General features: G+C 50.0%; 1 protein-coding gene across 1 annotated transcript in view; it reads right to left on the reverse strand.

Moving 5' to 3' along the window:
• KSR2 (kinase suppressor of ras 2) overlaps positions 1–22,313 on the reverse strand; it is a gene marked incomplete at both ends in the record, with an annotated part of 336,254 nt that overhangs the window by 54,924 nt on the left and 259,017 nt on the right. The window contains 3 exons of the mRNA XM_084253306.1: positions 3,795–3,963; positions 14,399–14,517; positions 17,819–17,886. Coding sequence (XP_084109432.1) covers positions 3,795–3,963; positions 14,399–14,517; positions 17,819–17,886 — 356 coding nt within the window. The remainder of the gene's footprint in view (positions 1–3,794; positions 3,964–14,398; positions 14,518–17,818; positions 17,887–22,313) is intronic.

The raw sequence follows: 22,313 nt of genomic DNA on the forward strand, positions 1-22,313 counted from the left end.
CACCAAGGAAGTGAATGGATGAATGCAGCCTGAGGGCTGGAAGACAATTTGGAGAGAGAAAAGTACAGCCATGGACGGTGCATAAACATCAAGTCATTCATTCTTTCAACAAACATTTAATTGGTGCTCTCAGTAACAGGCAATGTATTGGGCTGGGGACATAGGGTGGTGACTGAGGCAGACATGGTTTTATCCTCATGGAGTTGATGACATTCTGACGGAATCAGACACCTGAGCAAGTAAAGACAATCAGGACCCTGCACCGAGCATGAAGAGGCACCAGGGCAGAGCAAGGAGACATGAGAGGTTCGGAAAGGGAGAAACACTCATCGGCCGAGGTGGCCTGGTCCAAGCAAGAGCTCAGGAACCCCAGTCGCTGCCAAAGGCAGAATCTACCTTTTTTCTCTCTTGGGGTCATTAGAATTTGCCATTTCCTCCCCAACCAGGAAATGGCAGGGTGTGGTTAGAAAGCTTCAAAGGGGGAACCTACAAGCAACCCCCTTACAAAGCCCTTTTGTGTACCTTCCCACAGCAAATGTCACAAAGCCAGCACCATTAGCCCCACTCAGCAGGTGAGAGACTGAGACCAAAACAAGGTGAGTTCTCGAGACCACAGAGGCAGGAAGCCAAGCCCAGGCCCGACTGTCCGTGGAACACGCTTGGCTGGTGCTGCTCTGCACACACACAGGGCTCGGGAAGGCGAGCAGGGAGGCCCCCAATGGCACAGCACCACCGCCGTCCTGCCCAGCCTGCACAGGCCATGCTCGGTTTTCTAACCAAGAGCTTGTCCTTGACATGACCTGAGGTTAACAAGTGAGCCAGATGCCCATTAGCTTATAGCCCCTTTTAGACAAGAATCTTCTAGACCAGTTACTGCTGAGGACACTGTTATACACAGTCATTAAATTGAATAATCTTCAGAAAACGCAACAACTGGGAGGACCCATAGTCAAAGCTCCATTTCCCATCAAGAGAGCCTCACGGTCTAGAGGGTCAGAGGCGACCAGGGCTTGTAGAAACAGGACAGGAACTTGCCATCCTTGGGGAACTCTGATAAAACCACCTACAGCAGGGGACGGGCACGTTGCCCTTCTGGGAGGTCCTATTTTTTTTTCCATCTCCACATTACATTTTATTATCATCACTCCATTATAAAAGCAGCAAATGCTCTGCATTATCATATACATTAGAGAAGTGCATGAAATAAAATTCCTGCTTAGATGAAGCCACCCATAAGTTCTTGCACTTTTGTCGTGCGCATACAATTACGTATAAACACACATAAGCAAATACACATAAATATCTTACAATAATTATTGTGGATGTTATTATTTGCAAAGCAAAACACTTATTTTTCCATTAAAAATCCATTATGGCCATCGCTCCAAGTCAGAAAGGTGGCTGAGTATTTGATTACACAGAGAGAATGCAGGCTATTCAACCAATTCCCTTTTGATGGGATTTAGCCTCAATCTGTCATTCCTGCAATGAAATCCCTACATGTAGATCCCCATGCCCCATGCGAGTGTTTCTGTATGTAGTTTTAAAACTGGTATTACTGGTCCAAGGAATGTAATTCAAAACTTAAAAAATAAGCAACAAAAAACACTAACAGACAATGTCAGGTCACCCTCCCCCCAAGCTCTCCCACCCCCAGCACCAGGGTCCATGGGATATCATCTTTCCACAACACTGGTTAAGCCCATATTAATTAGTGGTGATGAGAAATGCCCCAAATGGTAGCCATGGTAATTTGGTATTTTGTTTATCTAATAATAATGAAAAGGGCTCACATTTGTGGAGATCTTCAGTGAGACAGGCTCTCTGCTAAGCTTTGTGCATGCATGATGACGTTTAGTCCTTCAACGATTCTACGAAGTAGGTACTATTATTATCCCCACTTTACAGATGCGGGAACAGAGGCACAGAGAGGTGAGTTATTTGCTCGCCATGACGCAGGTGGTAAGTGGTGGAGTCGGGATGTGAACCCAGGCTCCACCACCCACACCAGAACTGCTGTGCTCAAGTGCCTTCTCCCAAAGGGCCCCCAGCCCACTGGGCCACGGGCCCGGAGCAGGTGCAGGGCTGCTGCTGGGCCAGCACGGCAGATGGGTGAGAGGTCTACCCAGGAGAACCCGAGGGAAGGAAGGATCTAGGGGTGCAGTGATCACCCCGGAGAGTCAAATCTCCTGTCCAACGATGCCAGTAGGGTCTTTCAGGGGTACCAAGAGTTGTGTGTGGCCCTTTGATGCATGGTTCTCTCTTAAGAGGGTTCTCTCCAACCTCTAAACTGAAACAAAAGAAGCAATTTGAAGGAAAATAGACCTGAAGGCAGTCTAGGGTGGGGGTACAAGGGAGGGAGAGGAGTTCTGGAATAACACCGGGGTCGACTTCCCCCACATGGGGGGGAGGGTGGTTCATGGGATGTCAAGGGTCTTTTTTCCATTCAACCCCTTCCAGAGCAGTGCAAGTGGACCTACGCTGGAGACGGCAGTGGAAATGCCAGGCAACTTGCCTGGGGCACTCGGGGGGTGCAGCACTCCGGCACAGCGGAGACGACTCCAGTTCTTTTCGGTGGCGGCCAGGTGACCTGTGCACACACCAGGCAGATCTGAACTTAAAACAACAGACTTCAAAATGCACCTCACAGTGTGGGCAGTGACCGGCAGCTCGCCCTCAGCGCGGCTGTTTCTGGGTGTTCTCCAGGTGTGGGGCTGGGTCTCTTTGTCCTCCCGAGAGCTACACATGGTTGGTTGAGGCTGAGAGGTGCGCCCTGTGGCTGAAGTCCTGAGGCTGTTTCAGGAACTTCCCTGTGTGAAGGTCACTAACTCAGGAGGGACCCGGCGCCCTGACTAGCTAGCGCTTGCTGTGGTGATGGGGAAGGGTCTAGGTCGTGCCGTCCAAGATGGCGGCCACCAGCCCCGGGTGACTCCTGAGCGCTGGAAAGGAGGCGAGTGTGATGAAGGAATTAAAATTGTAAATCTATTTAATCTTAATTCGTTTAAATTTAAGTAGCCACCTGTGGCTAGTGGGCGCCATGCTGAACAACACAGATCGAGGCCCTCCTCAGTCAGCACTACATGGCGCTACAAACGGGGCCCAGAAAGGAAGTGGGCTGGGCCAGGCCCTGGGAGAGGTGGGCAGAGTCTTAGGCAGGCCCACCTGAGGGCAGAGAGGGATCCCTTTCTTACGTCTAACGACAAAGGAGGCCAATAAGACAAAACATCTCCTAAGTAGCTTCTCCACCATGTCCAAGGACAAAGCATACTCTCAGATCAGGGGCCGGGTGCCCTGGTGTCCTGGAATTCATGAGCTAGAAGAACCTTTGGGCTCCTCTGGTCCAGCTGCGAGAAAACTGAGGTCAGAGGTTGCATGGAAGGGTCCCAGAGCCAGATATCGAGTCCATGGCCCCACCCTGGTTGTTCAGGGCCCATCCCGACGGGTGGCTCTGCTCGGACAAGTCCCCCTGAGACCTCGTTGCCAATTTCAACTCACTGAGCTCTTAAGACACCGGCCAGCCACCGAGCTGCGGCCCACTGTGACCTACACTGAGCTGGAAGCCTTGGGCTGCTGCTGACCCCAAGACAGAGTCTCTCAGGTCCCTTACCTGTCTGAGCCTCAGTGTTCTTGTCTGTAAAATGGGGTGGTAACACTTACCATGTGCTACTCTGAAGAACAAGTAAGCAACAAGAGGCAGCTGCCCTGGCTAAGGTTAAAGGCTCACCCCACATGGCCCCATGTGGCTCTGGCAGGAACCCAGCCCCAGTCCCCACGACCCCCAAGCATGGTGGTACCTGGCAGGTTGAGGTTCTTCTGCTGCCTCGTGCACTGCGGGGAGGGGTGAAGGGGAGAAGGCGGCGTGGCGCTGGGAGGAAGGGGGGGCGCCGGCGAGGAGGGCGTGGACGATGTGGTGGACGAGGGGTTGCTGCTCGAGTCGGGCTGGTAAGGGACAGGGATGTGGTCCTGCAGAAAGAAAAGGGGGGGTTGGCAAGACATGGCAGTGAGTGAGCTGAGCAGGAAGAGCCCCTCTCGGCCCCCCAGCACCCTCAGCTCCCCTTTCTCAGCTACCACTGCCTCCCACCTGCTTCCTCACCCCGCTGGGTTGCATCCAGCTGTGGAAGGAACTGGGTCTGGACGGCAGAGTAAAAGGTTACCAGGTAGTGCGAGCCATGTAAGTGACAGTCACGCTCCCTGTGCCTCCTTGATTCTGGAAAGTCCCACACTGAGGGGCCCAGTGCAATTCCCGGCCTAACACCTCTCCTCCTGAGTGTTTATTAAAGAACCAACAGCTTGACAGCTCAGGAGAGCGCGAGGCCCGGCCTTCAGCACGCACCCCTCCCTCCCTCCCTCCCTCCCTCTCTGCTGCCCCTCCTTGCCCTCCAAGCTCAGTCTGAAACCAAGATGAAGACGGAGTGTTGTGTCCTCAGAATGCCCTGCAGCGGGAGAGTGGGCTGAACTGCGTCCCCAAACACATGTGCACTCGGAACCTCAGCGTGTGGACTTTATTTGGAAAACAGTCTCGCAGATGCAATTAAGGTAAGAACCAGAGTGAGAGCGGAGACTGTCCTGGATTAGGGTGGGCCCTAAGTCCAGCGGCAAGTGTCCTTGCAAGGAGGAGAAAAGGCGAGACCCCCACGGAGGGAAGCGCCTGTGATGTGCAGGGAGAGGCTGGACTGAGCTCCCACAAGCCCAGGCATGCCAAGGACTGCCGGAGCCAGTTAGGGGACAGGCGTGGGGCAGACTGTCCCCCAAGCATTCAGAAGGACGAGCGCTGCCTACACCTTGATTTTGCAGGAAGTGTCTGCTGTTTTAGGCCCCGGCTTGTGGCGTTTGTTCCAGCAGGCCACACTCACACGAGGAGAGCTCAGAGCCATCAAACCTGGTTCAAATCCCACAGCCACCTCTTCCCCAGCATCCTAGACTAAATGCCTAACCTCCCCACCCCTTAGCTTTGTCCACTGCAAGATGAGCAGAACACCGGCCTCAAGCATGCGGGGCTGCGGGAAGATGACGACGCATGGAAAGTTCTGAGCACAGGGGCATCTGGCTATTTTTTCACTTTCCACTGGGCCAATTTCCCACTTCCTCTGGCTCATTCCCATCAGCATGTCTCCATCGAAAAACGCTTTTTTTCCCCTCCCGGACTCTGATCTTCAGTTTTTCACTTTCCACTGGCCTGTTCCCATCAGCACATAAACTTGCTGTCCCAGCTCCCAGACTCTTTTGAGTCAAGGCCTCCCTCCAACCACCTGCCCACCTTTGTTCCTCTTCGCTGCAAACTTCTTTGCAAGAGTTTCTATACTTGCTGCCTTGTCTCCTCTCTTTGAAACCCTCCCCTAAATAGCTGTGCGCCTACGCGCCTCAACCTGCTTGTGACCACGCCCTGTCGGACATGGTTCTTCCCAGTCAGGCCCGCTGGCAGCACTTTCTGCAGCATCTGACCATGCGCTCATGTCTCTCTCCAGGATTAAGTGGCCGCGCTTGGCTCCTGACGTTCTCCTGGTTTTCCTTCTGTCACCAGTTATCCGTGAGTCCTACGTCCATCTACCTACCTACCTACCTATCCACCTACCTACTTTACATCCAAAAGGGCAATTATATTATAAAAAAAAAAATAGGAAAGGAAAGGCCACCTGCACAGACACAAATGGGCGTAAGAGCTGCCCCGGGAGGACAGGTTTGTGAAAAGAGATGCTTGGACAGACCCAGGTCGGCAGCTGTGGGCTGAGAGCTGCTGACTCCTCTATTTACATCCCATATCCAACTCATTTGGAGGTTAGAGGCATGCTCCCGCCTTTCTGTCCTGGACCAGATGGCCAGTGACATGAAAGAAGCAAATCTCAAGGTCATATAAAAGGATTCTGCCTCTTGATGCCAGCAGAGCTAAGGGTCCTCTGGGGCACCTTATTCGGTCCACTCACAGGACAATGGCCACCTGGTCCCTGCACTGCTCAGAGACCCATCACTCAGGCTGGCTCCAAGTAACTGACGGTGGTTTCTTGTCCTATTATTTGGCTACAGATGTCCAGTTGCCCAACTCCAGAATCAGCACAGCCAACACCATCCAGCACAGGAGGGTAAGAGAGGCCAGGACATGGACAGTCTCCCTCTGGATGCCCAACGGATGCGTGGCCTGGTAATGCTCCTCAGAGCTCACCCCAATTCCCCCAGCCACACTGTCCCAGGTCAGTGACTTCACCAGTGTGAGCTTCCATCTCCCCTTATCCATCACACAGGCAGAGAGCACCCACTTTGTAGGCTGCTGTGAAGTTTAGCAGTGGGTAGAGGCACTCAGTTGTCAATAAAAGGTAGGTATTATGTTCAGGACAGTCTTCATTTTTGCAATTTAACTTTTTATTTGAGATAACTGCAGATTCACATGCAGCTGTGAGAAACATAGTGAGAACTTATGCTTCCTTACCCTGTTTTGCCCAGTGATAACATTTTTCAAAATTACAGTATGATAGTTATAACCCAGATATTGAATTGATATAGTCAACAGAGGACAGATCCATCACAGGGGTCCCTCATGTCATCCTTTAAGAGCCACACCTACTTCCTTCCTTCTCCTCACCACCCCTCGTCTCTCCAACCCCTTGAACCATTCATCTATCACCTAAGTCTATAACTTAGTCATTTTAAGCATGTTATATAAATAAAATAGTACAGTGTGTAATCTTCCCGACTGGTTTTTTTTCACTCAGAATAATCCTCTTCCTTCTTTGGAAAACACCTGTTAGGTGTCAGGTCATAGGAAGAAAACAAGTAGGACTTGATTAATTCCAGCTTCCAGGGGATGGCAGGTTGGCAAGGATGTAGTTGCTGTGTTTTTTTTTATTGCTGAGTTATATTCCATGACATGGACGTACCACAGGACATCTAGGTTGTTTCCTCTCTGTGGCTACTGTGGATAAAGCTGCTATAAATATTCATGCACAGATTTTGTGAGCACATAAGCCTTTATCTCTCTGGGATAAATGCCCAGGAGTCCAATTTCTAAATAATATGGTAATTGCATGTTTAGTTTTTAAAGAAAACGCAAAAGCTGTTCTCTGGAGTGGTTGTGCCATTTTATGCCAGAAATGCATGATGGATATTTTTCTGCATTCTAGCCAGTGTTTAGTGCTGTCATCAATTTAAAAATTTAGTCATTGTGACAGGAGTGTAGTGATTCTCAACTGCAGTTTTAATTTGCATTTTTAATGGATAGTGATACTGAACTTCTTTTCACATGCTTATTTGCCATTTGTCTTAACTACTGTGACTATATAAGAAGTCTTAAAATTGAGTAGACTGATTCCTTCCATTTTATTCTTTTTCAAAATGAGACTGAGCTATTCAAGTTCCATTATCTTTTCATATAACTTCAAAAATATTCTTATCTTTATATAGACTAAAAGAAATCCTTCTGGGATTTTGATGGGACTTATGATAAATCTGTGTATCATTTTTGAGAACTGAAATCTTAACTATACTGTCTTCCCATCCATGAATATGGTATGTCTATGAGTTCCCTAAATCAGAAAAATAGGAAAAGAGGTTTTTGTCTTTTGCCCAGTTTGAGGTTTTTGGTCATTATTGCTCTGAGAACTTTTTCAGCCCTTCCCTCTTTTTTTCTCCTCCTAGGATTGTGCCGACATCAATGCTACAGCTTTCATTATGGTCCAAAGGGTCCCTGAGGATATGCTCATTTCTCCTCAGTCCATTTTCTTTCTGCTATCCAGACTGGGTAACTTCTATTGTCCTGTTTTCAAGTTCACATATTCTTTCCTCTATCCCTCCACTCTGTAATTGAGTCTATCTACTATTTTTTTATTTTAATTTTTGTATTTTCTAATTATTTGTTCTACAATTTAAGTATGGTTCTTAATATCTTCTATTTCTTTGCTGAGACTTCTATTTATAGGAATTTCCTTTTTGTCCATTTATTTCAAGAATGTTCGTGATTGTTTATGGGAAGTATTTTTTACGATAACAGCTTTAAAAATCATTGTCAGATAATTATAACATCTCACTCATCTCAATGTTGGCATCTATTGTCTTTATCATTCAGTTTGAGATCTTCCTGGTTATTGGTATGATGAGTGATTTTTAATTGAAGCCTCAACACTTGTGTATTATGTTTGAAAATCTGGTTCTTACTTAAACCTTTTGCCTTAGTTGGCTCCACTGAAGCTACTCTCACAAGGACAGGGGATTGGTATGATGAGTGATTTTTAATTGAAGCCTCAACACTTGTGCATTAGGTTTGAAACTCTGGTTCTTATTTAAACCTTTTGCCTTAGTTGGCTCCACTGAAGCTACTCTCGCAAGGACAGGGGAGGTGCTGCCTTAGTATTGCCTAGCAGAATTAGAAGTCTAGGTTCCCTACTCGACCTCTATTGACACCAGAAGGCAGGTGGTGAGTGGGAGTGGAAAATCCAGCTCCCCCATGGACTCCACTGATTTTGGAGAGGGGTATGAGCACCTCATTATTACTCCCCATGTTGCCTCCACTGACACCAAAGAGTAGGGGGGGTGGCTTGTTAATGACGGTGGTGATCAAAGTTCAGACTCTCTAATACACCACCACAGACCCTACCTGGGCAGGTAGGCATGCATAATTGCTGGTGGAAGGAAGCTTATTCCCACCAGTATGGATGAAAGTCCCTTCTCCCTACTCAGCCTTCTCTGGCACCATACTGGCAGGGGGGTGAGATGCCAGGTTAGTTTGGTGAGGATAGATGTCTCACCACTTGGCCCTGGCTGGTGATGTTTGGCTGGGAGTAGTTATTGAATCAAAGATTTTATGCTAAGCTGTCCCTTTCTTGGTCCTTTGACTAGAGGGAGAAGCTTTTGTTGGGATTCTTTTTTATCTTCACTCATTGTCACTTCCAGGTTGCCAGATTCTTTAGATTCAAGTCAGGACTGTATGAGACCAAAAGAAATCTTAAGGAACTCACCACTATTCCTTGTGTTGTGAGATCTCTAGTGAGTCTGCCTTTTCCTTTCAGAGTGTTCTTATGTTTGTTTTACATATAATATACAGGGCATTGAGTTGTACTAAACAGAATGAGTAGGAAAAGTGTAAAAGTGTATCTAATTCTATTTTTCCTGGCAGTAGATGTCTTTTAATTTGTTAGTTCATTTAATCCTGGTAACAAACCTGCAAGATGGTGTTATCTCCAGAGAAAGAAACTAGTGCTCTGGGAAATGGAAAGACTTGCTGGTAATCACAAAGAGAGAAAAACGCATACCTAGCCCTTGGATGACTGGCATCGGAATTTTCCCTGGAATAATGGGTCCCCCCAATATAATCTCTGACCCAGTACAGGAGAAACAAAGTTGAGTTCCAATGGAGGGGAGGGAAGACCTGAGCCTGAAGACAGGCCTCCCATTCCAGGCAAGGTCCTGCTCTAGTTTACGTTAGCCACCTGCTGAGCAAGACTACCTTGGAGGTAATATCTGATCCAATTTTAGTAGAAAGGCATCAGGAAGCAGGACTTCTCACTCTATCCTAATTTATCTACTAGTAATCACATTTCCATGGCAACAGACATGTTAGTGTAAGAAATAATATGTCAATGGTATGTGGGGCTAAGATTTACGTGGCTGGACTACGACGTGGACAGAAGCTGTCACTCAGCCCAATGGGGCACATGAGGTTAATGGAAATTAGGGACTCATTATGTCATTCCAGGGTCAAGGAAAATGGAAGTCATACAACTATCCATCCTCCTAAGACTCTCCTCTGTGAACATCTATTCTCAGTCTGACAAATCACAAGACATTCCCATAGACCCTCTGCAAAAATATGGTAATTATCTCAGTCAAAAAAGCTGTAGCAACGTCACTAAAAATTGGTTCCCATGAACAGGAGAGCAGGAAGGGGCATATAGAACATGCTTGAATGATGATCCATATTCAAATGCATGGCACATGCATTTGGGCTGGACCTGGACTTCCATAACCTCCTCCCCTCACCACACCTGCCACCCCTGCAATGTCTGCCTTGGTCACACCAGACGGCCCACCAACTCCAACATAAACCAGGCCGTCTCGCATCTTCGATGGCTGGATGTGCTGTTAGTTTTCCTTGGGAAAGCTGTGTAGCCCAGTCCTGCCTAGAAAATGCCTTGTCTAGCTTCCAAATGCAGCTCAAGTTTCCCTTTCTCTGAGAAATTGCCCCAGCTTACCTCCCTCCCCACCAGGTGCCTTCTCTCCTGGTTCAGCCCTGCTACTGCCCCCAGCCAATGCAGACAAGAGGCCCACGGCTCCAAGCAAGAGGCGCAGGGAAGAGTGGAGGCAGACTGCTTTTGGATAATTTTTAATAAAAATTAAAAAGAAAATTCTCAAGTTGAAATATAAACATTGAAATATTGCAAACTGGTCCAACCACTACAGAAAACTGTGTGGAGGACTCTCAAATTACTAAAAATGGATCTACCAGCAATTCTGCTCCTTGGAATCTACCCAAAGGACACAAAAACACTAATCTGAAAGGAAACCTGCACTCCCATGTTTATTGCAGCACTATTCACAATAGCTAAGATATGGAAAAAAAAAAAAAAACCTAAATGCCCAAAACAGATGAATGGATCAAGAACATATGTATATATACATACACACACACACACACTGGAATATTTCTCAGCAATCAAAAAAGATAAACTCATGCCATTTGCAGCATCATGGATGGAGCTGGAAGGGATCGTGATCAGTGAAATAAGTCAGAAGGAAAAAGAAAAATATCAGTTGCTTTCACTATAGTAGGAACATAGGGAAACTGAACCAAAAGAAAGACCAAAACAGCAGGCAAATGAGGGATCTGAAGCACACAGCAGGGCAGGAGGAGGGAGAAGAATCAAAGCAGGGGAGGGAGGAGCACAAGGGACTACGGTGATGGTTCATGGGTGATGAGGTGGTGGCAGATTTTCAGGGATTGCACCTGAGGGGAGAAGTCAAACACTGTACCAAAATGAACAATGATTTAAGAAAAAAATGTTTAACCCTTTGCACTCCGCTGTCCCCTCTCAGGGGACATCGGAATTCTAGCATATCACTCGGATGTCCCCTCTCAGGGGACATTGCAATTTATCAGTAATTACAGGGAATTGAGGTTATTTCAACGCAACTTTTTGAGACATGCATGTTTCCCTGAAGTTTTATCTTGAAAAGGCACAAGAAATTAAATCAAAATATCGTAAAATGGTTCGGAGTGCAAAGGGTTAAAAAAAACACCCACAAATAAAGAAAGAAAAAGAAACATTGCAAATGCATCTAGAAGGAGCAGAGTGGGCTGAGACCAGAGAGGGTGAGAGAGAGAATGAGCTAAGCATCGGTAACAGCAAAAGCTGTGGGCTCCTTTGCAGTATCTGGAAAGTCCTTGGTTCACTCTATTTAAACTTGAATGAATTTTTCCCTTTATTTCCTCTTCCTCCCGCATGTCTCCTTCCCCTTATCACCTCCTCCATCTCCCGCTATCTCTTCCTTCCTCCTCTTTCTTCCCCCTTCTGCTCATTTTCGCTCTCCTTCCTCAAGCTATTTCCACACCCCGCGAGTCCAGCATTAAAATAAATCCTTTAGCACATTTCAAGCCTCTACTCCTCTCCGCAGTCCTATCCCTGGCTATGACGCTGCCCGCTTTGCAGCGGGGGAGCAGGACAGAGACCCCGCACTGGCCACGCGGCCAGTGAAGGAACCCAGTGTCAAGTCCAGGCCTGCGGGCCCCACACGGCTCACCAACCGCCATGCTGGGTGGAAGAGCTGGGCCTCTGGGAGCCGGGACTGACTGCGCTGGACAGGAGAGGAGACGGCAACAAGAAGGAAATATGCAGACCAAATTGGCTCAGAAATCTGCACTAACCACATCATTGCCTGACAAAAAGGATCTGCGTGAAGCCAGTGAGAAGAGAAAGAGGGAAAATAACCCAGCCCTGTGATAGACCCTGTCCACCTTCCTGTCAGAGCCACTCTCTAAATAGAGGGTAATTTATTTCTCTTATCAAATTCTCCCGCTGGCAGACAAGCAGAACGATGTCACAGCCACTGATCTAGCTGACCTGTGCCGCTGTCCCATGTGATGCCAAGAGGCTCACGGTGCCTGTAAAACCAGAGAGAAAGGCCTGGAGATGGCTCTGGGCTCTTCGCCCCCAAGACAGCACCCAGGAAGGGACGGGCAAGTGGGCGATGGGCAGTTATTTCCCAGGAGCCACACCAGGGAGCCCCCGCGGCCCTGCCAGAGGTAGGATCCCCTCTCCTAGAGACCGGTGTCTTTTGTAAATAACAAAAGGAAAGTGAATGCAGCTTGACATTTTGATTAGAAGCCCCAAGATTTAAGCTGATAATAACAGCTGTTGGCTATTTCCTGAACACATACGAAGTGCCAGGAACCACATGAAGTGCTTTTATTTTGATTATTTCACTGCATCCCCACAGCAACTCTCTGAGGCTGGTGCTCTCATTACCCACCATGGACATCTTAAAACACGGCCACAAATTCTTGGACTCTTCCCACTGTTGGGAGGGTTCTGTGGCTCGTGACCATTCCCAAAAACACAGACCTGACACTGCCCATGCTGGACGAGCGACAACCTAAGACGATGCGTGGGCTTTCCCAGCGCTAGCTGAAGCTTCCATCATGTTGGCTGTCCAGCCGCTCGTGAGCCCTGAGCTGCCACCTAAGAAGCCTGGCTCTCCTGAAGCCACCATGCTGTGAGGAAGCTCAAGTCACCATGGGGAAGATACTCCCATGATCCTCTGCAGGGCCCAGCCTCTATCTATCCCAGTCCTGGCATCAGACTCGTGAGTGACAGGGACTGCACATCAGGGGCTGGCAAACACGAAATGCCCAGACAGTAAATATTTGAGGCTTTGAGAGCTGTGTGGTCTCTGCTGTAACTACTCAACTCTGCCCCTGAATCACAGCAGCAATGCGGGTATACCACAGGCAGTGCGGGTGTTCTGGTATAGCTGCATTCATAAAAGCAGGTGGTGGCTGGATTTGGCCTGTGAGCCCCTGTTTGCCAATCCCTGCTCTAGGTGGTGCCAACACCCAGCTGTGTGAGTTTTCCCAGTTGCTTCCCTGGACATCATGGAGCGGAGACAAAACACCTGCCACAACCGACAGGCTCTCTGAGCATCGTTAAAGGAAATTGCTGAGTGCCACTAAGTTTGGGGTGCTTTTGTTGTGTAGCAGGAGGTCATAGGAACAGCCCCATTTTACATACAGGAAAACTGAGGGAGATGCAGTTACTGCTGGGTTGGCCAGATTTTAGAGGCCAAGCTCTCAGCTGCTAAGAAGATGCCACGAGGAGCCAGATGGGATCTAGTAGTAAAACAGCGGGTGTCAGCACGACAGGGAAAGAACATATGGGCTCTGGTGGGGGGCGTGGAAAGGCAGGCAGAGCTGGAAGGAGGGACCACATTATGCTTGGCCTCGCGCGCAGCAGTCAGCAGGGTGGTTCATTTCCCAAATGCATGAGAAAGCCAATAGCTGGTTTTCAGCAGAGGGTGACACAGTTCAAATTACATTAAGAATCACTCAGGCTGCTGTGGAGACTGGATGGGGAGGGGGCCATGACCTGCCCCCCCACCTCGCCCCAGCCCATGCAGAGAAGCAAGACTGTGTCTTGCCAGTGGGAGGTGCCTGGCCACGCTGCTCGCATGGATTGTAACCACAGGTGGGGGACTCCCGGTGCTGGGCTGACACCTACTTCACCTTCCTGCAGCACAGAACGTGGAGGCCTGGCAGGGCTTCTCAGTGCACGTCACCTGCTGGCACGTGCCACCTTTGCCTCCTGCAACGAGGTTGAGAGTATCCCTGGGACTGCTTTGGTCTGGTCTGACCCAAGGACCCAACAAGGGATGTGAAGAGTCACACCAGAATTTCTGGGCCGCGTTGCGAAGACAGATGCAGAGAGACACGCCCCGCTGACCACCGTGACCAGCCAGGCCGACTGGCACAGCCGTTTCAGAGCTGGGTCCCCGCACGTGTCCACCCACCTGGTGCCCAGCAGGAACTCAGAAGGAGAGCCCTGGCCCTCGGTTTCATTCGACAGATGTGTCTGTTGAATCATGTGCAAAGCTAATCCAGGCAGATGGCAAACGGCTCACAGAACAGAGAGGGCCGGCTCTGGACCACGAGGGCACTGCTTCCAGGGCGGCCCATGAACCCCACGCCTGGATACTCTTGTCCATCCTCATTTCCATGGACCCTTCTAAGTCTGACAGCTCCCGGCACACTCGCTCCCGCTGCTGGCTGGAGCCTCCCAGGCTCCAACACCAGCCCGGGAGAGCTGCGAGGCTCGGGCAGCTTCCCAGGCCAAACCGCCCATCAAGCCCCTTCCTCTTCCTCCGACTGCCCCACCCCCTCCAGCGGCAGCAGAGCATGCCCCACCCAGGAGCACCCCAGACTCACCTTGTTGATTTTGTTGGTTTTGGGGAGCGTCTGGCTGATGTGCAGGTCTGAGTACCGGGGCGGCTTCCGCAGGGGGTTGTTGATGTCACACGGGACTGACTCTGTTCGGACTAACCTTGCTGGGTCCGTAGGGGTAAAAACAGCGATGTGGGAATTTAAGTACCACTTGCATGTCACGGCAGGAGAGCCCAGCTCAGAGCCCACCTCAAGGCCCACCCCCAAGAGCGGAAGGGACATCACTGCGTCACAGCAGCATGGAGGGGTGTGTGCTGTGGTTTTGTAACCTGGGAAACGGGAGGTTCCCCATACCCTGCCTCACCCAAGGAAGGGTGGAGCTGGGCAGGGAGGAAGCCAGAGAAGACTGGGAGGAGAAAGGGAGGGAATCAAGGAGAGGACCTGAAGGAGGCACAGGGAGCAGGGACATATGAAGAAGCTGCACTTGCTTCTCGATCTTGGACTTGGACCAGGGACTTGGGGGACGTGGAAGGAGACACTTGAAAGAGACAGAGACGTGGGTGGGAGACCTGTGGGAGGCCGACAATGGCAGCCTTTGTCTTGACTTGGGTTTTGAGTTTGCTCTTTTCCTCCCAGACCTGCCTGGCCCCTTCCGCCCCTTTCCTGTGTGTCCCCGCCAGAAGGGGCCTTAGACTTGTGGCAGTTTTGGGGCCTCAGTGCTTTGGGCCAGTCCTGTTTGGGGGGACATTTACCCACAAGGAGGTGGGTAACTTGGGTGTTTCGTGTGGAAATTTTTATATATTCTTTCCCTTCTCTTCATTGCACACTAATTGTATTAAAGTTCTTTTCCACTGAAGGCCGTGAGCACTGGAGTGTTTCGTCTTGATGTGGCAGATGGCAGAGGCCATTGAGAACAAGCAGATACCGGGGTCTCAGGATGCCCCTCACGCTGCCCTGTTGCAGATTCTAAAATATTTGTAACTTCAATAAATGACTTTCAACCGTCAAAGTCATCATAATAAATAGAAGCTATGGATTTGTTTCCAATACTGTAACTGTCTCACATGGATGTGCATTTCAGAACTGAGTCTCCTGGAAACACGCATGATACTGGTTTCTTGGGGTCTGCGATCAGTGCACAAGCTCATGATGGCCACCAGCGCCCCCTTTGTGTGAGGATCATTGGGGTTACCTTTGGGGTTTCTCAGGCGTGAGCAGCCCGTCACATGTTGAAACACGTTTGTCCTGCACAAGGCTACCCTGCAGCACTGAAAGAAAGGCTTGGCCCTTCCAGCCTTCCCCTGTGCCTCATCCCGAGAAGCACACAAAGAGCTGGGCACATGTTTGATGCTAAATAAAAGCTCCCTGATCCAAAACACATGGTCCAAGTCCCTCTCCCCATCGCCCTTCTGTTATTTCTGCTACTAACAGGGACCTCAGGGAGGGACAAAGGTGAGCAGCCCAAATTCAGACTGGGGGCCCTGGTAATGTTACTTATTTGCCATGTTTTATTGTGGGGGCAGAGTAGGGGCTGCTTGGTGGAAAAGTTAAAGCTTTGGACTGACCCAGGGATTTAATTTCTCTGCTTAGCCTGAGCTGCCATCACCATGGAAACTGACTATATTTCCAACTTCCTACCAACAGGGAAGGGTGGGGGAGCAAGATGCTGGCAGATTTCTGGAAAGTTCCCTTTGCTTCTCATGCACAGGTACCTGCCACCTCTGAGCAAAGGGGGCACGGCTGTGAAGATGGTGGGAGGGAGCCCTGCTTCAGATGTCAGCCTTGGGGAGCAGGTCGCCTTCCAGCAAGCGGTTCTCACCACCACGTGGGAGGCAATCTTCCCCCATGAAGCTGACCCATGACAAGGGCTCAAGATCAGTGAGAATCCAGGTTTAAAATAGCCTCACTGGGTATATACAGTTGTTTAAGGAACAGATGGTTCTTAATTAAGGATATGGAGTGGGGTAGGAGAAGAGAGCTGAAAAGTTTTCCTTGCCTTGCCACTGAACAATGCAAAGCTCGTCAAAAACCAACAGCCTGTCAGCTCTGGAACACATCTCGGCACTTTCGGCAGCGATTTGTCTCCTTTAAGTTTCGCTTGGGTTGAAACGCAAACAGGGCAGGCACCCATGAGTGTACCTGACCAAGGCCAGGAGTGCAGTGAGAGGATGAGGAGGCTGCCAGGCCCGGGTGAGCACCCTAAGCTGCTTCCTGGTGGCTGTAAGGCTCCATCCAAACTAGACAAGAGGGGCGGCCAACAGGAAATTTTAAAAATTTTAATAAGTTGCTGAAATTTACAAACAAGTATGTGGCCCATAACTATCTGGACATTTCTCTGAAGTGTTAGCCGTGCAGGTCCACATCAGCTCTGGGCTCTTCACTATGTATGACCCTGTCTGGCCAGATTCCTACATTTAGGCTCCTGCGTGGTCCTGGCAGGAACTCGAGTTTGCAACTCCTACTCCAGAGCAGCACCCCTCAACCGCAGTGCAGAGGAGTCACCCACACATTCTGTTGAAAATGTAGGTGTTGGCTGGAGAGGTTCTTACGAGCTCCCAGGTGATTGCAATGGCGGTGGTCCCTGGACCACATGTGAAACAGCACAGGTCTGAGCCAGCAGTGTCCAGCAGACTTTCTGCAATACTGAAAGTGTTCTTTGTCTGCACTAACCAACAGGGCAGCCACATGTGGTTACTGAAAGGTGGCTGGTGTGACTGCGTAATTAAAATTTTCTTTTTCTTTCATCTTCATGAATTTAAACAGTCAGATGTGGCTAGTAGCACAATCCCTCAGGGGTTGGACTGCAACATGGCTAATGGAGTCGGGGATAACTACCCCACAGGACAAGAATCAGAGCAGCTATTTTGAAAGCTGGATTGCAAAGCTTCCCTAGGAAGCGCCCCCTACTGGGTCCTTGGCAGGTAAGGAAAAGTCTTTCCTCCCAACTAAATGAGACTTGCTTTTTCAGGTTGGGGGGCTGGTGTGGCTCTCCCAGAGGAGAGCTACCTCCCTGCCAGATGTTCCAGGGGCCCAGTGGATAAAGCACATGTGGCTCGAATGGACAGGCCTGAGCCCCCACCCACATCTGCAGGGCCAATGGACTGTGTCAGGAGAGCACACAATGGCAAAATACCCAGGCAGCACTCTTTAAAGTGGGGAAAGCAATGGGATAGGGCAAAGAGAGGAGAGTGACAATTAGGAGAGGACAAGGATGAGGGAAAGAAAGATTCAGGGAAGTAGAGATGAATCTGGAGGCTCAAGTATTAGAGAAACCAGTGCAGGACAAGGAACAGGGAGAGCAGGCGTGGGGTGGGGAGAGGGAAGATGAAAGAGACAATGTCAGGAAGAAGGACATCAGAGGGGAAGAAAGGACACAGGTAAGTATCTGGGGGTGGGGGTATCCAGAATCAGACGGCCTGCAGGAGCCCCCACCTGCCCCCACTGAAGCGAGTGTTAAATACTTACCTCCTCTGTGGATGATCAGGAGATGGCAGGGCGGGGCTTCTTTGGTGCATTTGTTGTGGCACTTTAACCTGGGAGAGAGAAGGAGAGAGGACGGATGGGAGAAAGGACAGCAAGGAGGAAGGGAGGTTAGGTGGAGGGAGGAGGGGGAGGAAGGGAGGAGGAAGGGGAGGGGGGTGCTCTGTGGGTGGGCAGGAGGATGGGTGGGCAGATGGGTGGGTGGATCAAACACCCTTGCCCAGAAAGTCCTCAGTACTGTGGATACCAAGGTGTGAGATAAAAACGGTGTAGCTACTGCAAGGACACATCCTGGGCATCCGGAGAATTAACTTTTTTTTAAATTAATTAATTTATTTTTAAAATATTTATTTATTTATTTACACAAGAACTGGGGTACAGGCCAGATGCATAGGAGGGTGAGAGGATTCACCAGAGACAGAGTGGGCAACAGAACAGGCAGACTGACGAAATACACTGCTGAGGGGAGCAGCGGGCAAGACAGGAGAGGTCTGTCGCACCATATGGGACCCTCGCCGGGTGGCCGGGATCGAACCAATGCTGCAGAGGCTGCGGACAGCTTCACAGCGCTGCGCTCAACCACCTGCGCCACCAGGGGAGGCCCTAAAGATTTATTTTTTATTTATACAAGAACCGGTACACAGGCCAGAGACGCGGGAGGGTGAGAGGATTCACTAGATACAGAGCGGGGAACAGAACAGGCAGACGGACCGAAGATACTGCTGAGGGGAGCAGCGGGCGAGACAGGAGAGGTCTGCCACGCCATGTGGGAATCTCCCTGGCAGGCCGGGAATTGAACTCGCGCTGCAGAGGCTGCAGACAGCTTCACAGCACTGTGCTCAACCCGCTGCGCCACCAGGGAGGCCCCGGAGAATTAACTCTTGAGACTCTGATGCCACTCCACTCTCATATATTAGCCCTGTAGGGTTCAGAGTATCAACTATTTCACCAGCAGAGCCCACTAGGATGTCATACTTTGAAAGGTACTTCCCCTGTCAATTTGTATCTCTCATCATCGTCATCTTCTTCAGTCCTAGTAATTATTTACTGTTTACGTGAAGACTCAATTCCCAGTCATTGTACTACACATTTCCCATAGCCTGCATCGCTGGCTCTTCACAGTGACCTTACAAAATAGGTGCGATCATCATGCCATGTTATGGCAACGCTGAGATTAACTGACCTGTCTTGGCACAAAACCTGGGTCAGTGGCACCAGACGTGGCCTCTCATTTTTCTTAAGGGCTCAAACCTTAGGAGATAGCCCAAGACCTCCAGGCAGAATAAGATTGGTAACAGGTATTACATTTTACAAGTGTTACGTTTAAGAGTTTAGGGGCCAAATCTCCTTGGAGACGAGTCTAAGATGTCACCTGCTCTTCCTCATGCAGCTGCCTGACTCAAACAGAAAATTAAGACCCTAAGTCACTACGGCTTGGTTCTGACTTTTCCTTTAGTTTCATGCCAACAGGACTGGCACATAACATGACAGGCTGCTCTTCTGGGCTCCCTTACCACTTCTACACAGGCAGCTACATCCTAGCCAGGCCACAGCCAGGTTACTTAGAGGCTTAACATTCCACCGTGAGAGGACTCTGACTTGTCCTTCACCCTCTTACGGGCCAGGGGCTTGACAGTTCTCTCTAACAGGGTGGTTTGATGCCCAGAGAGAGATGAGCTATGGATTCCCTCCTTAGTCCCATTGTCCCATTCAGTGATTCTCAAAGTAGAGCCCCCAGACAAGTAAAACCTTTTCAGAAATGCAAATGCAGGGGGAGGGTCCACCCCAGTCCTGCTGCATCAGACACTCCACAGCTGGGCAGCAGCAACCTGGGCTTTAACCAGCACTCAGGTCAGGACCCACATGTGGGTCAGGACCTGCACTCCAGTCAGGACCCGCACTCTGGGTGACCAGCACTCTGGTCAGGATGACACACACTCAGGTCTGAGGGCACCTGGTCCAGTTGATGGTTCTGGGGCGTACTTGCATATTTCCCCAGTTTTTCTTGTGTTCAGTCTTTTCAGGCCTCAGTAGGGCCTTGAATTCCTCTCTGACTCGGAAAAGTTAGACCTGGGGACCCTGGGAGCATGAGGGGAACATGGGCGACATGAGGCAAAGCTGACCAGGTGAGAACTCCAGACCCGTCCAGGTCTCCATCCCTCTCCTGGCATCAGCGAGGCTCCCCATGCTGCCGTACCTCCACATTCCCCTACCGGGGGGAGCCCTGTGCCCAGGTGTGACAGGCAACACCGCGCGATTCAGGGAAGCTGTGTTTCCACTAAAATGTCTATTTATTCGCTGTTTTATGTTAATAGCAAGTGATGCTGATTTTTAATTCACTGTAATACATATTTTTTAAAAAAACAGAAAACTTTAATGATCAAATGAAACGTGTGGATTTTATGTAGACCCTGGCTTGAAAAATAATGGTTATCCTGTGATATTTAAGGACAAGTGAACACTACTGGTGATATTAAAGATACATTTTCATCTCTAAATAAATCCATTTATGTTTTAAAAAGCCTTAAGTAGTAAATAAATGTGAAGCTGCTATGTAAATATGACAAAATTATGAGCGGGTGTTGAACACGTGGTTGAGTGAGACTTTGCTTAGACAATGTGGAATCAGAGGAACAGCAGCAGCTCTTGGTACCCAACGCCTAAGACCGCCGGCAGCCATAGGGGGCGCTCTCGGCCACGGACGGCATAAAGAATGCAGGACAGAAAATTACCTGAGCCAGCAACTCTGCGGCGCCCACCATGTATCACAAAACGTCCTGGGGCTTTACACAATGCATTTAATGGTCCTAACAACCCTAAAAGGTATGCACTGTTGCTATCCCCATTTTAAAGAGAAACTGAGGCTCAGCAAATCTGGATAATTTGGCCAAAGCCAAATAACCTGTAAGAGACAGAGAACACGAGTCCAGTTCAAATGACAATGCAGAGGCCTCTATCACCCCCTCTTCCTGCTCCACCTCCTGGGGTGGGGGCAGTAAAGGGCAGGGCCCAGGGGTCTGTAGGCAAGAGAGCGAAAATGCCCTCCTTTGACCTCAGCCTCAGCCGGCACCTGTTCTCCCCCCGCAGTTGCCTGACCTCACAAGGACAATAAAAGCCCACGTGACTGCTGACTGACCTTGTCTCTTCTTCTCCAAGCCCCCAGACTCTCAGCTAGTGAAGGTCCCAGCCCCCAGGGGGAGAGCTGGTGCAGCATCAGAATCCTGATGGCGCTCAGCTGCCCGGGAACCAGCTTCTCATTCTTTCAACACACACTTAATGGGCTCACTTCGCCCCAGGTCCTGGGGACACTATGAACAGGGGAGAGAAGCCCCTGTGTTTATGGGGAGGGCTAAGTAACAGACATTAGGTCACTGCAGGTGTGAAAACATAACACAAAGCAACCAAAGGGAAGGAGAGTGATGGGGGTGGGGCAAAGCCTGGGGCAGGAACAGGTGGGTCGGGGGTCAGAAGTCAGTGGGGCTGGAATCAACAACAAAGCAAAGGCAGGGCAGTGGGCAGGGCAAGGAGTTGGAGCGGAAGCCACTGTGACGGCCAGGCTGATGCTGGGAGAGCTGAGCGGGGTGCTGCCGGATCAGCACCACGTCTGCTGGTGTGACCTGGGGTCGTCTCTCCAATAAACCAACCATTGGCCCTTGAATTTATGTGTCAAGGTCTGTAGAAATAGGGGAGCCCAAGCAAGAAGCCAGGATTGTTAAAGAAGGTTCAGGATCCAACTGCTGTGCCCCAAAGAGGGCACCCCGAAAAAAAGCCCTTTGCTCCTCGGCCCAGGGTCTCTCTAGCCCACGGTCCTTGAATTTTGGCTCTCCGGGTGCTTCCTTCCACCAGGAGGAAAAGCCAGAGGCATGAAGGATACAGCTGAAGGCCAGCAACAAATCTCTGCAGCAGACATGGCCCAGAGGAGCCACGTGACTCAGGATGGCGGCCCTGAAAGACTCCCAGGTGCCAGGACAGAACAAGTGTGGTTCCAGAAGTGGTGAGAAGCTCGGGCTTCGGGGTCCATCTGCCCAGAACTGGAGCCACGGGTCTACCCTCCCCAGACCAGGGGACAGCGTGGGCCTTGCCGCGTTCCAGGGTCCTCATGTGCAAAACCACAGGGAGGCTCAGCTCACCTGGGCAGGCTCAGCCCACCTGGGCAGCGGGGGCATGTCCCTGCAGGCAGGGAGGTCTGGAACACACTGGAGGCACATGGGGAGCACCAGCAACCCCCACACCCCTCGTGGCTTGAGCAGGATAAACTTAAAACTTACATTAAAAAGAATTATTTTTTTAACTTCCAGGGCTTTGCAGGATAAGCTTCCGTTATCAAGAAAAGTAGCTTATGTGGAATATTTCATTCCCCAGGAGAGCTGGTGACGCGCGGACACCGCCTCTCCCTCTAATATTAAGTATGTGAATTTATCTTGAGGGCGGGATCTGGGTTCTCCTTATCTTGGTAGCCCCTTCTTGACCCCACTGTTCA

The sequence above is a fragment of the Talpa europaea genome (genome assembly GCF_964194135.1).
Source record: "Talpa europaea genome assembly, chromosome: 14".
In the NCBI taxonomy this organism is placed as follows: Eukaryota; Metazoa; Chordata; class Mammalia; order Eulipotyphla; family Talpidae; genus Talpa; species Talpa europaea.